General features: G+C 39.2%; 1 protein-coding gene across 5 annotated transcripts in view; it reads right to left on the bottom strand.

The window, feature by feature from the left end:
* The window catches only part of RNF8 (ring finger protein 8), a 124,303-nt gene that overhangs the window by 20,305 nt on the left and 87,909 nt on the right, over positions 1 to 16,089 (bottom strand). For 3 of the 5 annotated variants that reach the window (XM_069073591.1, XM_069073595.1, XM_069073593.1), the window contains one exon: positions 12,167 to 13,291. The exons of the other annotated variants lie outside the window; for them this stretch is intronic. In XM_069073591.1, the coding sequence (XP_068929692.1) occupies positions 13,275 to 13,291 (17 nt within the window). In that variant the 3' untranslated portion in view covers positions 12,167 to 13,274. Of the gene's footprint in view, positions 1 to 12,166; positions 13,292 to 16,089 lie in introns of those variants that run through there. 5 annotated transcript variants of the gene reach the window in all.

Genomic DNA, 16,089 nt, shown 5'->3' with positions numbered 1-16,089 from the left:
AGAGAGAAAGAGAAAGAAAAATGTTTTCTTGTTTAGCTTATATGATGGTAATGGCAAGTGGAAGAGTGTAGGAGAAGTGTCACGTCAGAATTAGAAATAAGGTTTGTGCAGCCATATAAGTACATAGAAGGAAAGGCAAGGGAGTTTAAGCATGTAGCAAAGAGAGGAGCATGGGTAGGAAGTTTAAGAAAGGCATAAACCATTTGAATGAAAAGTATGAACAGAAGATTTAAGATTTTTAAAAGGTTTCAAAATCTCTTTCTCTCCATTCCAACTTTGGCCAAGTTTTGAGTGTGGGAGAAAGAGATAAAAAATAAAAAAAGAACTTTTCCCCTCGGATCAAAGAGACAAATGGATGAGCATTTAACCATTTCCTGCTTCACCTAAAAGAGAAAAGTTTTGTGTATCAGGATACAACCAAAAGATAATTTAATTCATTCTGGTTATTTTTGGAATTGTGAAAAGTGTCACTCCTAATTTGATGCTAAAGATAAGTAAGAATTTATTATACAATTTGGTACTAAGGCAAATTGAGAAAACACAAAGATATGAAAAAGAAACACCTCAGAAGGAAAGCTTTAAAGTCTCCAGTACAGGGGAGAGGGGACACGGCACCACTGGATCTTTTACCAGAGTCCACACACACTGTGACTGGCAGTTAAAAGCTGTCACTTTCAAAGAATTTTTTTTTTTTTTTGCTTTTTGGAGGGCAATTGGGGTTAAGTGACTTGCCCAAGGTCAGACAGCTAGTTTTTGTGTTAAGTGTCTGAGACCGAGTTTGAACTCAGATCCTCCTAACTCCAGGGCTGGTGCTCTATTCTCTGTGCCACCTAGCCACCCCCAAAGAAATTTTTTAGGAATAAACATAGAAATGAAATTTACTGAAGTAAAAGTTAAAACAGCTGAAAACATTTTACAAAAATTTATTAAAGCCTCTCATCCCAGATCTGATTAAAAAAGAGAGTGCTAAAGAAGAATAATAGGGAATTTGAGGCACCCTTCCCAATTTGGCCAAAGGGAGGAAGCATACTAATTATATCAAGGACCCCAATAGCAACAGCCCTGGGGTACCTTGAAGCCCACACCTTTAGGCAAGCAGATGACTCTCTTCTTTTAAACTCCAGAATCCATGATCAGGCTCTGCAAGTGTGGGGAGAGGAGAAAAACCTCTGCACTTGATAAGCCCAATTTTTATAAAAAATTTTTGTATATGATGATTTGGAAATGAAATTAATGTCATAATGTCATTGTGTTATTATGATCTTCCTAAACTATAATAAAATTCTATGATATAGTAAAAATTGAGTGATCATTGTTAGCCAGAAAAAGTGTTAGATAAAGCAAATTTTTAATCTGAATTTTGTTGAAACTAAAAGATAGAGGAAAAAATTTGTGTAAAAACAGTTATGTCACTTTATCAGTTCTGCTAAACCCTGTCTTATAATGTTTCAAACCTGTCCTCAGACACAACACAAAAACTAGCCATGTGACCTTGGGCAAGTCACTTAACCCCAATTGCCCTAACTTTGCCCCTCCAAAAAGCAAAAAACAAAAACCAAACCCCAAACTGCCCTCAATGTGTTTATCTATACTACTCCCTCAATAATCACCACTAACTCACAGGGAATTAAATCTAACTATATTTGGCAGATGGATGTAACTCATTATCCTCCCTTTGGTAAGTTATCATTTATACATGTCACAATGCATACTTTTTCTTCTTTTACCATTACTTCCCTTCAGATAGGGGAAGCAGTAAAAAAAAAAAATTTAATTAACCATATGTTACAATCTTTTGCTTCAATAGGCATTCCAAAACAACTGAAAATACATAATGCCCCCACCTACACTAGCAAATTATTTCAATCTGTGATAATTATCAAATAAAATTAATTACATGCATCCCTTATAATCCCACTGGCCAAGCCATACTTAAGATATTAAAACCTATTTGCAAAAATAAAAGAGGGGGAACTTGGACTAATATGCTAGAAAGGCACCTAGCTACTGCCTTATACACACTGAATTTTTTTTTTGGAGGTGGGAAGTCAGGGCAACTGGGGTTAAGTGACTTGCTCAAGGTCACATGGCTAGTAAGTGTTAAGTGCCTGAGGCCAGATTTGAACTCAGGTCCTCCTGACATCAGCATCAGTGCTCTATTCACTGTGCCACCTAGCTGCCCCCTAAATTTTTTAAACATAACTAAAAATGGGTATACACCAGCAGAAAAACAATTTGAAAAAATACACACTCCCCAAATGAAAGTAATGTGGAGAGATCCCCAAACAAAGAAATGGGAAGAGCCTGACCCTTTACTAATGTGGAGATGAGGCTATGTTTATGTTTTTCCAGAAGCTGCTGAACAACCAGTGAGGGTGCCAGAACAGAATGTCTGAGCATGTTCCACAACTCACTGCCCAGATGCAGAAACTGAGAATTGGTAGAAAGAGGATCAGGAGATCCCCTGCACAAAGACAACCCAAGAAGAAATGGTTTACATCTCACCTTTTCACAAGACACTACTACCCTCAATGGAACATTACTTTTTTAAATCATACCCTTCAACAATGTATTAGTGGTTATGATGCCATTGTACTGTTTATAGAACCACCCTCTTTTGCTGTTTTCCCCCTAATCTTTCTCATAATTGGTTTCAGACTTTGGGGCAATATGCACTTCAAATATCTGATTCTCTAGCTAGAAAAAAAATAATTTCTGTACTTTTAATCACAGGACAAATTGCCATAGCCTCTCTCTTAATATCAACAACTGTGTCTTCTATTTCTTCACTAAGTGAAATACAAACTGCTCAATTTGTGAATGAATTGGCAAAGAATGTTAGCTTGGCTTTAAAAACCCAAGAATCTATAGATAAGACATAATTTATAAAATCATTTTGTTGGAACAGTCAGTCATGTATCTCTGGACTAGTTAGAAACACTTAAGACCAGACTCCTTCTCCAATGTAATTATGGATACACACACACACATATGACTCCTATGTATGGAATATTACTTGCATTAATTGCACTCTTACTCAATGTATATCTAGTAGAGATTCTGTTGTAGTAATTATTGAACAACCTTCATTTGCTTTTTCCAACTAATTTAACCTCATGCTTGGTATCAAACATCAGGGGGATATGCATTACATATGATTTTTGATTTCTTAAAAAGGGGGGAAGGTTTGTCAGATTTCTTGTTACTAGACTCTCTGCCCTAATATTGATAATTTCTACCACTGTGTCTGCAATTTCTCTACAAAGAAAACTCCAGAATGCACAATATGTTAAAGAATTATCAAAAAATGTTTCTGTAGACACATGATATAAATATGGATCTTTTGTATAAGATCAATGTATTAGAACAATTTGTATTGTATTTAGGTGATGAGTTAAAAGCATCAAAAACTTGACTGTTACTTGGATGTGATTACAGATATACATATATTTGTGTCACCCCCAGCTTATATAATTCTTCCCAGGCCAACATTACATGGGATAAAATTAGAGCCCACTTATTAGGAGCTTAGCATGATTCCAGTATCACCTGGGACATGTAAGGCCTGGGGAATTTTACAGAACAAATTGAACATAGCCACAATGGGGGAATTGATCCCTCTGATTTAGCTAATAAGATTCTCCATAATTTTGACAAGGTCAATCCTTTCCAGAATATTATATCCATGTTATTACACTTTGTACCTATGCTTATTATGTTGTTAACCATTTCTTTTTGCTTCCCATGTAGACTGTGTCTTGTATCCAGAAACTTCAGCACCCTTGTTGCTGAAATTCATGGTGTTAATTTACTTGCAAAGAAAGGGGGAGATGTTGAGGGCCAACTCTAAGTTAGGCAGGTAGAAGCAGCCAGCTTCTTGCAGCTGCTCCCAGGCCAACCAGATGCTGGCTCACCACTCTCTGTGTCACGCAAAGAACAGAGCACCCTGAATTCTTGTTCAACCTGATAGTAGTGACACAAAGGGAACTAAGTACAAGGAAGTGTACAGCCAATCCCGTGTGATAAAGGAACTAGCTGACTCTGTAAAAGGTATATAAACCCTAACCCACAGGTGAATAAATGGACTTCACTACTCTGAGGCTCCCACCTGGCCTGTCTCTTCCATGCTCTCCACTTTGTCATGGCCACTCCAGAGCTAGCCTCAGGTAAACGTCTAGACTATGTTGGTAGAGAGATGGAAAGTAAAAATCCAAAAGATGAAACAATGCTCATAAAGATCCATATGGCTTCATAAAAAAAAAAAAAAAACAGTTCCTGCCAGACACATCTTTTTTTTTTTTGGCAAGATTAGTAAGCTGGTACTTGAGACAAACACAGTAGATGTAGTTCACCTATATTTTAGCAAAGCATCTCAGTCTCTCATGCACTTCTTTTTTGGGGTAAAAATGGGAAACATAGGCTAGAAAACAGTACAATTAAGTGAGTGGGTTTGATCTGGTTTGGTGGCTGGGACCAAAAGGTGGTCACTGATAATTCATTATTTAGCTTGGAAGGTCTTCAGTGGAGTTCCAAAGGGATTTGTTTCATTTAACTTTTTCTTCTTTAAAAAAAAAATTTGGATAAAGACTAAGTTGCTATGCTTTGAGTTTGCAAATGGTGGAAAGCAGGGAAAGCTAACAAGTCTGGATGGCAGTCAGGCTTCCAAAAAGGTTTGGATGGGATAGAACATTGAGACAAATCTAAGAGGAAATTTAATAAAGGCAAACGGCTTATACTTGGCTTCAAAATGGAGGTTTGCCTGAAAAAAACATATGGATTTTGGTGGGATAGGGAAGGGAATGAACATTTATATAGCATATTCTTTGTGTCAGGCACAACTCTATGTGGTAGGTGCTATTATTATCCCTATTTTACAGGTAAGGAAACTGAGGCAAATCCTTGTCCTCAATAATCTATTTTTGGCAGCCCAATCTGTTATTATACTACCATCCCTATCCAGGCTAACCCCGCCCCCATCTGCATGCCAAACTTCTTTTCCTATGAATTACTGTCTAGTCATATTTCTCCCATTCTGACTTGTGCAAATTTTTTTGAGCCCAAATTCAGGCCTTTATTTTTATTATTCAATCAACAACAGTAAGTGTGCTAGGCACTGTAGATACAAAAAAAAAAAAAAAGGCAAAAGACAACTCTTGTCCACAAGGAGCTCACAATATAGTGGGGAGACAGGCAAATAAATATGTACAAATAAGCCACATACAGAATAAATAGGAAATAAGAAAAGGAAAGCATTAGAATTAAGAGGAGTTGGGAATGGCTTCATGTAGAGATGGGGTTTTAGTTGGGAATTCAAGAAAGCCAGGACAGGTAGAGACTGCTGTTCTTCCTGAGTTCTTGAAGAGTAGCAATGACAAAGTTGTCAACTTCACTGTCTCCTCCAGAGTCATCAAAGTCCAATGGCGAGACAAAGGTCAAGATGACTGATGAAAGCTCAGGAAGCAAACTTTGCCCTTTCTAAAAACAGTTCTTTTCCAGGTCTGTTTGTCTGAGGTGAGTAAGAATTGAGAAAAAAATATGGCCTAATTTACCATCTCAAAGATACTAATCTGGGAGAGGAAGACCCTCAGTTTCTGGCCAGTACAGAAAACAAGTGCTATTTACACTCATTCTAAGCCATCAGTACCTAAACAATGAGCTTCAGAGGCTTGGGCTAGGCCATTCAAAGAAAGCAGAATGATTTGGGTTTAAAAACCTAGTCAAGCAGTTCCATTTCTATTTCAATTGGACATCCATTTCAATATGTCTGAAAGACAGCTGGATATGTGAGACTGGAGGTCAGTTAAGGCAGCATAGGTAGATTTGAAACAAAATTTCATGAGAGGAAGATGATCACCTTCCACAAAAATACATCAATATAACATCAACAACCCATTTGACTAATTTCTTACCTGTATTTTCATCCTTGAAAATGGGAATGGGGGGAGGGGGAGTGTAAGAGCCAAGATGACAGATTAAAAACAGGGAGGGATTTGCTTGAGCTCTCCTGCAAACCCCTCCAAATACCTATAAGAAATGACTCTAAACAAATTCTAGAGCACTAGAACTCACAACAGAGTGAAACAAATTTCCAGCCCAAGACAACTTGGAAGATCATCAGGAAAAGTCTATTGCACCAGGCTGAGAGATGAGCACAGTCCAAGGTGTGCTGCACCAGCAAAGATTAGGTCCCCAACAAACCCAAGGCAGGCCTCAGGGCACTGACTCACTGGCAGCTGTGGCAGGTTCCATTCTTCTCAACCCACAAATGCCAAAGACAACTTAGAAGACCAGTGGGAAAGGTCTGTCAGATCTGGGTGAGAGACGAGCATGGTCCAGTCCCAGCCCTGGGGCAACAGTGGTGGCTGCTTCTGAAGATGGCCCACAGACAGTGGGGGGATCAAGCAGCTGATCAGAGGGGAATTGCAGGGATCTTATTGCTGGCCCTGAGACAGGATTTTTTTGCTTTGCTCGTGCTTGGATCTGAATTGCAATGCTTGGTGGCAGTCCTGGGGCAAGGAGCAGGGCTGGTGTGTTGGGGCTTGTGGCAGCAGTAGAGAGGGAATCGTCATAGTTCCAAGGCAGAAAAGAATGCTTGTGGTCACTCACAGACCAAAGCACAGGCCAGGAGAGAAGTAAACACTTTTTCTTAGATCATAACACCTTGGAAGAACTGAAAATTTTCAGGTCTGTAGAAAGATCTCCGAAAATGGTGTCCTACTTTAACAAAGAGTTAAAAAGTCAAGTAATTGGCTGGGAAAATGAACAAACAGCAGAAAAAAGAAAACCCTCAGACTATAGAATCTTACTTTGGTGACAAAGAAGACTAAAACATACAACCAGGAGAAGACAACAAAGTCAAAGCTCCTACATCCAAAGTCTCCAAGAAAAATATGAATTGGTCACAAACCATCGTAGAGCTCAAAAAGAATTTTGAAAATCAAGTAAGAGAAGTAGAGGGATGAGAGTGATGCAAGAAAATCATGAAAAATAAATCAACAGCTTGCTAAAGGAAACCCCCCAAAAATGATGAAGAAAATAACACCTTAAAAAACAGACTAATCCAAATGGAAAAAGAGGTCCAAAAAGCCAATGAAAAGAATGCCTTAAAAAGCAGAATTGGCCAAATGGTAAAAGAGATCCAAAAGCTCACTGAAGAAAATAATTCCTTAAAACTTAAAATGGAGCAAATGGAAGCTAATGGGGAAAGAATAAGATATATGTGTATGTGTGTGTGTATATACATATACATATACACACACACACACATAAGAAATCAAGAAATTATAAAACAAAACCAAAAGAATGAAAACACAGAAGACAAAGTGAAATATCTCATTAAATAACTCATTTAAACAGATTCAGGAGATACAATTTAAAAATTATTGGACTACCTGAAAGTCATGATCAAAAATAGAGCCTAGACATCTTTAATGAAATTGTCAAGGAAAACTGCCTGATATTCTAGAACCAGAGAGTAAGACAGAAATTGAAAGAATCCACTGATCACCTCCTGAAAGAGATCCCAAAAGGAAAATTCCTAGGAATATTGTAGTCAAATTCCAGAGTTCACAGATCAAGGAGAAGATATTGCAAGCAACCAGAAAGAAACAATTCAAGTATTGTGGAAACACATCCAGGATAACCCAAGATTTAGCAGCTTCTACCTTAAGGGATCGGAGAGTTTGGAATATTATATTCCAGAAGTCAAAGGAGCTAGAATTAAAACCAAGAATCACCTAACCAGAAAAATAGAGTATAATCCTTCAAGGGAAAAAATGGTCATTCAATGAAATAGAGGACTTTCAAGCATTCTTGATGAAAAGACCAAAGCTAGACAGAAAATTTGACTTTCAAATACAAGACTCCAGAGAAGCATGAAAAAATAAAAAAGAGAAATCATAAAGGACTTATTAAAGTTGAATTGCTTACATTCCTATATGGGAAGATATTTCTAACTCATGAGACCTTTCTCAGTATTAGGTAATTGAAGGGAATATATATGTGTATGTATGTATAAATATATATATTTTATATATGTATAAATATGTATTATATACATATATGTACATATATATGGCACAGAGTGAGTTGAATACAAAGGGATGATATCTAAAAAATAAAAATAAGGGGTGAGAGAGGAATGTGCTGAGAAAGGGAGAGGTAGAATGGGGCAAATTATCTCACAGTGGAGGGGAAGGGGTGGAGGTGAGAAGTAATTTAGTAAACCTTACTCTCATCAGATTTGGCTTAAAGAAGGAATAATGCACACACTCAACTGGGTATTGAAACCTATCATACACTACCGGAAAGTAAGGGGGAAAGGGATGAAGGGGGGTGATAGAAGAGAGGACAGATTGGGGGAGGGGGCAATCAGAAAAAAACCCTTTTGAAGAGGGACAGGGTCAAAGGAAAGAATAGAATGGGAGGCAGGATAGGATGTAGGAAAATAGTCTTTCACAACATGACTATTATGAAGTGTTTTGTATGACTACACATGTATAACAAACTGTTTGCCTTCTCAATGAGGGTGGGTGGGGATAGAGGAATAGAGAGAATTAGGAATTCAAAAGTGTTCAAAACGAATGTTAAAAATTTGTTTTCACATGCAACTGGGAAGTAAGATATACAGACAATGGGGTATAGAAATCTATCTTGCCCTACAGGATTATAGAAGAGGAAAGGGATAAAAGAAATGGGGGGAGATGACAGAAGGGAGGGAAGATTGGGGAACGGAGTAAGTAGAATATATGCTGTCCTGAGGGGAGGGGAGAGATGGGGAGAAAATTTGAACTGAAAATCTTGTAGAAGTGAATGTTGAAAACTAAAAAAATATTTTAAAAAAGAAAATGGGAATGGAAGAGGGAGTCTTTTGCAAACAATATTCTGAAAGGTGGAGGGAACACAAAATCCCACTTTGCTTATTATGAAGACTGCTTTTGATTCAATAGAACTAAAAGTATTTTTAAATTATCTCCTCCAACAGTGTTTCCCATGAATATATTATGGTAATACAAAATTCCCTGATAGAAATGGCTAAGGTAACTTTGGATGCTTGTTTGTTGATGATGAACTGAATGCATTCTGTTTCACAATACTGGAGTACAGCCTAAATGAGCTAACCTCACAATCACCCAGTTCAACCTAACAATCCAAATAAGAAAAAATAGGTGGAGGGAACATCGTTGTCCAGATTATTGGTAGTCAGATGAATAAGGACTGAGCAGGTCTCTCCAGGACCAATATTTTATTTTTTTTATTCATATGCCCATATACCCTCATATATAGACAAATATATATATTTCTAATCCCTTCAACTACTGCGAAAAGTTTCATAAGTTACAATTATTGTTTTTCCATGTAGGATTGTTAATAGTTCAACTTTGATAAGTTCCATACGATTCCTGTTCCCTGTTTACCTTCTCATGCTTCTCTTGCTTCTTGTATCTGAATGTCAAATTTTCTATTCAAGTCTGGTTTTTTCAGCAAGAATGCTTGAAAGTCCTCTATTCCACTGAATTACCATATTTTCCCCTGAAACATGATACTTAGTTTTGCTGGGTAGGTGACTCTTGGTTTTAATCCCAGCTCCTTTGCTCTCCAGAATATCATATTCCAAGCCCTTCGATCCTTCAGTGTAGAAGCTGCCAGATCCTAGGTTATCCTGATTGTGTTTCCACAATATTCAAATTGTTTCTTCCTGGCTGCTTGTAATATTCTGTCCTTAATCTGGGAATTCCGGAACCTGGCTATAATATTCCTAGGAATTTTCTTTTTGGGATCTTTTTCAGGAGGTGATCAATGGATTCTTTCAACCTCTATTTTGCCCTCTGGTACTAAAACATCAGGGCAGTTTTCTTTGAGAATTTCCTGGAGGATGATTTCTAGGTTCTTACTTTGGTCATGGCTTTCAGGCAGTCCAATAATTTTTAAATTATCTCTCCTGGATCTATTTTCCAGGTCAGTGGTTTTTCCCATGAGATATTTCACATTGCCTTCTATTCTTTCATTTGTTTGGATCTGTTTAACAGCATCTTGATTTCTCTTTGTCATTACTTCCATTTGCTCCAATCTAATTCTGAAGCAATGATTCTCCTCATTGAGCTTTTGAGATTCTTTTTCCATCTGGCAAATTCGGCTTTTTAAGGCATTCTTCTCCTTGTTGCCTTTTTGGGCCTCCTTTGCCATTTGAGTCAGTCTGTTTTTTAAGGTATTATTTTCCTCAGTCAGGCTGTTGACTCTCATTTCATAATTTTATTGCATTGTTCTCATTTCTCTTCCCAATTTTTCCTCCACTTCTTATTTGGTTTTCAAAATCTTTCTTAAGGTCCTCTATGGCCTGTAACCAGCTTGTATTTTCCTTTGAAGCTTTTGGTGCAGGAATTCTGACTTCACTGCTTTCCTCCTGTTCTATGCTTTGCTCCTTTTTGTCCCCAAAATAGGAGTGTATTGTTGGAATCTTCTGTCTGCTTTGTTTCCTTTGCCTGCTCATTTTGCCACTCAATTACTTGACTTTTGGGCTTTTTGCCACAGTAGGACTCTGCCACCAGACAGGGGAGCTTTCATCCCAAGCGCTGGGGTTTTCTCAGCTGCCAGAAGTATTAGATGGGTGCCCTCTCTGAGGTCTCCACACGCTCTGGCAAGCTGGACACACACCCCAGGACCTCCACCCTAGACTGCAATCCAGATCCAAGCAGGTTAAAGCTAGAGCGATTACCCCTCAGACTGGTGCTTGGTCTCCCTACACTCTGCAGGCCAAGAGCTGAAGCTGCCACTTGGCGCTGGCAGGCTGTGCTGGCGTCTCAGCGGTTTCTCGCCCCGGGGGTAAAAGCCACGCACTCCCACTTACTGGTCCCAAAGTCCACACTGCACTGGCCTCTCACTTTATCCTTTGTGTCTATGTGTTGATAAATCTGGAAACGGCCACAGCTGCTGCTGATCTGGAGTCCCTCTGGCTGGCGGCTGGTCAGGCCCACCCTGGGGCTAAAGCCTCGGTGCAGGGCTGGGCTCGGCTCCCAGAGCGCTATGCTGGATTCCCGCCGGCCTGCCGGGCTGTCCTCAGCGGGAGGTGAGCTTCTCTGTGTCATTTTGTGGGTTCTGCAGCTCCAAAGTTTGTTTGGAGTCCCCTTTTTACATGGATTGGGGAGGGTGGAAGCCGGAGCCGCGGGAGGGTCGTGCTTCTACTCCACCATCCAGGACCAATACTTTAGATATTAAACACTGAAGAGGTCGGTCTTTCCCCATCCCCCTTAACTCCAGTAACCTTCCTCTGCTGATCCTGGATACAATGTATTCGTCCACAACTGTTTGCATGTTGTCTCCATTAGGCTGCTAGGTCCTAGAGCAGGGACTGTTTTTTGCTTCTCTTTGTATACCTGAAGCATCCTTGGTGCAGTGCTTGGAACACAGTAGACGCTTAATCAATGTTTACTGACTGAAGTAAAAAGGACGAAGAGAGTGGGAATTTAGGAAGTGAGACAGTGTTTTCATGACTGCAATCTCTGAATTAAAAAAAAACACTTTTAATACTAACATTCTTTCAGCAATACTCTCTGACTGCGAATCATGGAATATCACAATCTCCAGAGAATCAAAACTGTGTCATTCAAAAGGCAATGGGGGGGGGGCATATGGTGAACATAAATATGCTATAGCATATTGCCAATTCTGAATTATGTGCAAGAAACAATATACCAAAAGGCATCACAAAGATAAATGCCTGGGAAAGATGGGTCAGTCATGAGAGCAAGGAACAACAGATTGTCCGCCAGCTGAACTGGTAGCCATGTAACACGGTAGAGACCTAGAAGTTTTTAGCACTGTGGGTAGAACCTGGTGGAGAATTTATAGGAGGATATGGCCAAGAATAAGGATGAGGCCACAAAGGGACTGTGATCTGTGTCAATGGAGAAGTATCCACAAATGTGAGATGATCCACTGAACACAATACTTCAGTCAGTAATGAGCAGTCCAACATATGCAGAGGATGTTAAATGCTCTTGTTCAAGACAATTTTTTTAATTGATATGACTTATTAACAGGGCTTATGATCACATTAGATCCTTTTGGATTCTCATTCTGTCAACATAGTAGCTATCTCATCTACGTTTGCGGCATTTGTGAATTTGGTTAAGTATGACATAATTATAATAACACATCTGCAAAGAACTTTGTTTAGAAAGCATTTTTTTTTACAAGAATCCCGTGAGGCAGACAGAACAAATATCATTATTACCATTTTTATGGATGCCATCAATGTCTTTATCCAAATCACTGGCAATGTGGCATGTCATGAGAAATCTCCATTCAGGATCACAACAAACCATTAATTGACATTTTTTGGCTATGGTTGTTTGGCCAGTTCCAAATGCATCTAAACATATCAAGAGCAGATCAGGATACAAATCACATAAATGACAACAATTGAACAAAGAGTTTGACCATCCTAGGAGGGCCCCCAGCAGTCAGAATTTCTCCTCCTGATTTATATACCTGTCTTTCCTCATTCTTGTCAGCAGCAAAGGATCCCATTAGTACTTACAGAGGCTGCTGCCTCCCACTACACACAGATACATTATTTTTTTTATTTTATAGAAAAAGAGGGAGTCACATAAAAAAACCAAGTTTTAATTAAATACATATACATATACACACACAGTTCTTAAGAAGGTAGATCATATTTCTATGACATTTGGTAAAATGTGTTGACAACTCCAGCTGTACAGCTGAAGGAAAACAAACCCCTCAACAGGATAGAACTGGTCCAGTTACCACATATTGGAGCAGAAAGGAAAGGAAGGTAAACATTCCAAAGCCCAGCTGAGCAGCTGATATGTTTTATTACTAGGAAATGACATCTTGTTTGTGAGGGGACATTTAAGTCCACCTAAGAGAGGTATACCTATCTTCCTCCTGTAGCAAGTGACCTTAACCATCCCAGGGCAGTTGGGTAATTCAGAGTTTCCTCAAAAAGTCAATGTGGATGTTTTAATGATAAAATGAAAGAAAGTAAACCCCCACCCCGCAAAACCCCATTTGATGTGTGGTGAAGTACTTATGATAAACCATCCTCCACAAAGTGACAAATACAAATAATATCCAAAATTGAGGAGCTTCTCTGGTAAACAAGATGGTAATGCAGATACGATGGAGGCAGAAGTTCAGTGTATCATGCCCCGGTCTCCGTCCCAAATGAGTTACTTCTGAACAATGTCCCTCCAAATTCATGTTGAAGTCTCCTTGTACCTCAGTCACATATATTGCGGGAAGCTCAGTCTTCAGGGTAGGCTCTTTGCTTTGAAGGGCAAAAGACAAGAATTAAAGATGAATTTGCATTATTGCTTATTTGACAGTATAAATTGAGATACAGGGGCTGCTAGGTGGCACAGTGAGTAGAGCACCGGCCCTGGAGTCAGGAGGGCCTGAGTTCAAATCCGGCCTCAGACAATTAACATGTGCTAGCGGTGTGACCTTGGACAAGTTGCTTAACTCCAATTGCCCTTGAAAAAGGAAAATAAATAAATAAATTGAGATAAAGAAAAAGAACTATGGAGTCTGAATGCAGATTGAAGCATACTATTTCCTCTTTCTCTTTTTTCTTTTGTTTTTTCCCTTTTGCTCTGATTCTTCTTTCACAACATGATTTATATGGAAATTTGATTGCACATGTATAGCCTATTTCAGATTGCTTGTCATCTTCAGAAGAGGAGAGGGAGGAAAAAAATTTGGAACTCAAAAATCTTATAAAAGTGAATGTTGAAAACTATCTTTATATGTAATTGAAAAAAATAAAACACTATTAAAAATAGTGTGAATTGAGAGGGGGAGTAGTGAGAGAGAAGGGGATAGAAGAAGTGTGCATGTGTGTGTGTGTGCATGTGCTTGTGTGTATTTGTGTGTGTGCACACATGCACATGCAAGTGGTGGGAAAGACCTGACAGCTTCCCCTTACTTGGAAGGCAATGGAGGATGTGTCCAGGGTTCTGAAGGAATGACTATACTCAAGAATGAGGCCATGTTGGGGGCAGAGCCGAGATGGTGGAGTAGAAGCACAAACTTGGCATGGGCTCCCACTCCAATCACTTCCAATACATGTAAAAAATGACTCTAAACAAACTTTAGAGCTACAGAACCCACAAAGTAACAGAGAGAGACAAATCTCCCACTGCAGGAAGCCTGGCAGGTGGACGGGAAGGGTCTATCACACCAAGCTGGGAGCCGAGCGCAAGCTCACATAAGCCATGCAATTTTAGCCCCAGGGCGGCCCTGACCAGCTGCAGCCTGAGCAGACTTCAGGAGAGTGAATCATCTGTAGCTGTGGTGGTTTCCAGACTTCTGAACCCATAAACTCCAAAGACAAAGTAAAAAGTCAGTGTGGAACTCTGTTGGAACAGGGGGGGACTGAAGAGCATGGTCCGGCCCCTACCCCTGGGTTGAGAAGCAACCAGAGGCACGGTGGTCATGCAGCCACCACAGCGTGGTTGCTTTCAGAGCTCCTGGCCTGCAGATCATAGGGGGACCAAGCAACCATTCAGAGGGAAATTGATCTTGCTTTAACCTGCTTGGATCTGGATCACAGTCTTGGGTGGTAGTCCTGGGGTGTGTGACCTGTGAGCCAGAGCTTGTGGAGGCTGTAGAGAGGGCACCCTCCTAATAGCTCTGGCAGCTGCGAAAACCCCAGTGATTTGGGACATAGCTCTCTCTACTCTGGAGAGCAAAAGTCAAGTAATTTGCCAACAATATGAGCAAGCAATGGAAGCACAGACCATAGAATCCTTTTTTGGGGACAAAAAGGATTAAGGCATGGAGTGGGAGGAAGACATCAAAGTCAGAACCCCTATATCAAAGGCCTAAGAAAAAAATATGAACTGGTTAGAGGCCACGGAGGAGCTCAAGAAGGATTCTGAAACTCAAGTAGGAGAAGTAGAGGACAAATTGGGAAGAGAAATGAGAATAATGCAAGAAAATCATGAAAAGTGAGTCAACAGCCTGCTAAAGGAGACCCAAAAATACAATGAAGAAAATAACAACACCTTAAAAAACAGATTAACTCAAATGACAAAAGAGGCCCAAAAAGCCAATGAGGAGAATGCCTTAAAAAGCTGAATCTGCCAGATGGAAAAAGAATTTCAAAAACTCACTGAAGAGAATAACTCCTTCAAAATTATATTGGAGCAATTGAAAACTAATGACTTTATGAGAAATCAAGATACTATAAAACAGATCCAAAAGAATGAAAAAATAGAAGGCAATGTGAAATATCTCATTAGAAAAACCACTGACCTGGAAAACAGATCCAGAAGAGATCATTTAAGAATTACTGGACTACCTGAAAGCCATGATCAAAAAAAGAGCCTAGATACCATCTTTCAAGAAATTATCAAACAAAATTGCCCTGATACTCTAGAACCAGAGGGCAAAACAGAAATGGAAAGAATTCACCAACTGCCTCTTGAAAAAGATCCCAAAAAGAAAACTCCTAGGAATATTATAGTCAAATCCCAGAGTTCCCAGGTCAAGGAGAAAATATTACAAGCAGTCAGGAAGAAACATTGTATTGTGGAAAGTATTGTGGAAACACAATCAGGATAACACAAGACCTAGAAGTTTCTACATTAAGGGATCAAAGGGCTTGGAATACGATATTCTGGAGGTCAAAGGAGTTAGGACTAAATACAAGAATCATCTAACCCAGCAAAACTGAGTATAATGTTTCAGGGAAAAATATGGTCATTCAATGAAATAGAGGATTTTCAAGCATTCTTGATGAAAAAACCAGAGCTGAACAGAAAATTTTACTTTCAAATACAAGAAGCAAGAGAAGGAAAACAGGAATAAGAAATCATAAGGAACATGGAAAAATAATAATTGTAACTCATAAGACTTTTCTCAGTATGAGGATAGTTGAAGGGAATATATATGTATATATACATACATATGTATGAAGGGTGCATGTGTATATAATATGTATGTGAGTGTGGCATATGTATGTTCATGTATACATAGACAGAAGGCATGGAGGTGAGAGAGAAATATATTGGGAGGAGAAAGGGAGAGATAGATTAGGGTAAATTATCTCACATAAAAGAGGCA

Source organism: Petaurus breviceps, unplaced genomic scaffold (genome assembly GCF_028583685.1).
Source record: "Petaurus breviceps papuanus isolate PSGF00001 unplaced genomic scaffold, PetGlider_PUasm1.0 90865, whole genome shotgun sequence".
In the NCBI taxonomy this organism is placed as follows: domain Eukaryota; kingdom Metazoa; phylum Chordata; class Mammalia; order Diprotodontia; family Petauridae; genus Petaurus; species Petaurus breviceps.
Note: the sequence above shows the minus strand (reverse complement) of the source record. Positions and strands in the feature narration are given on the sequence as shown.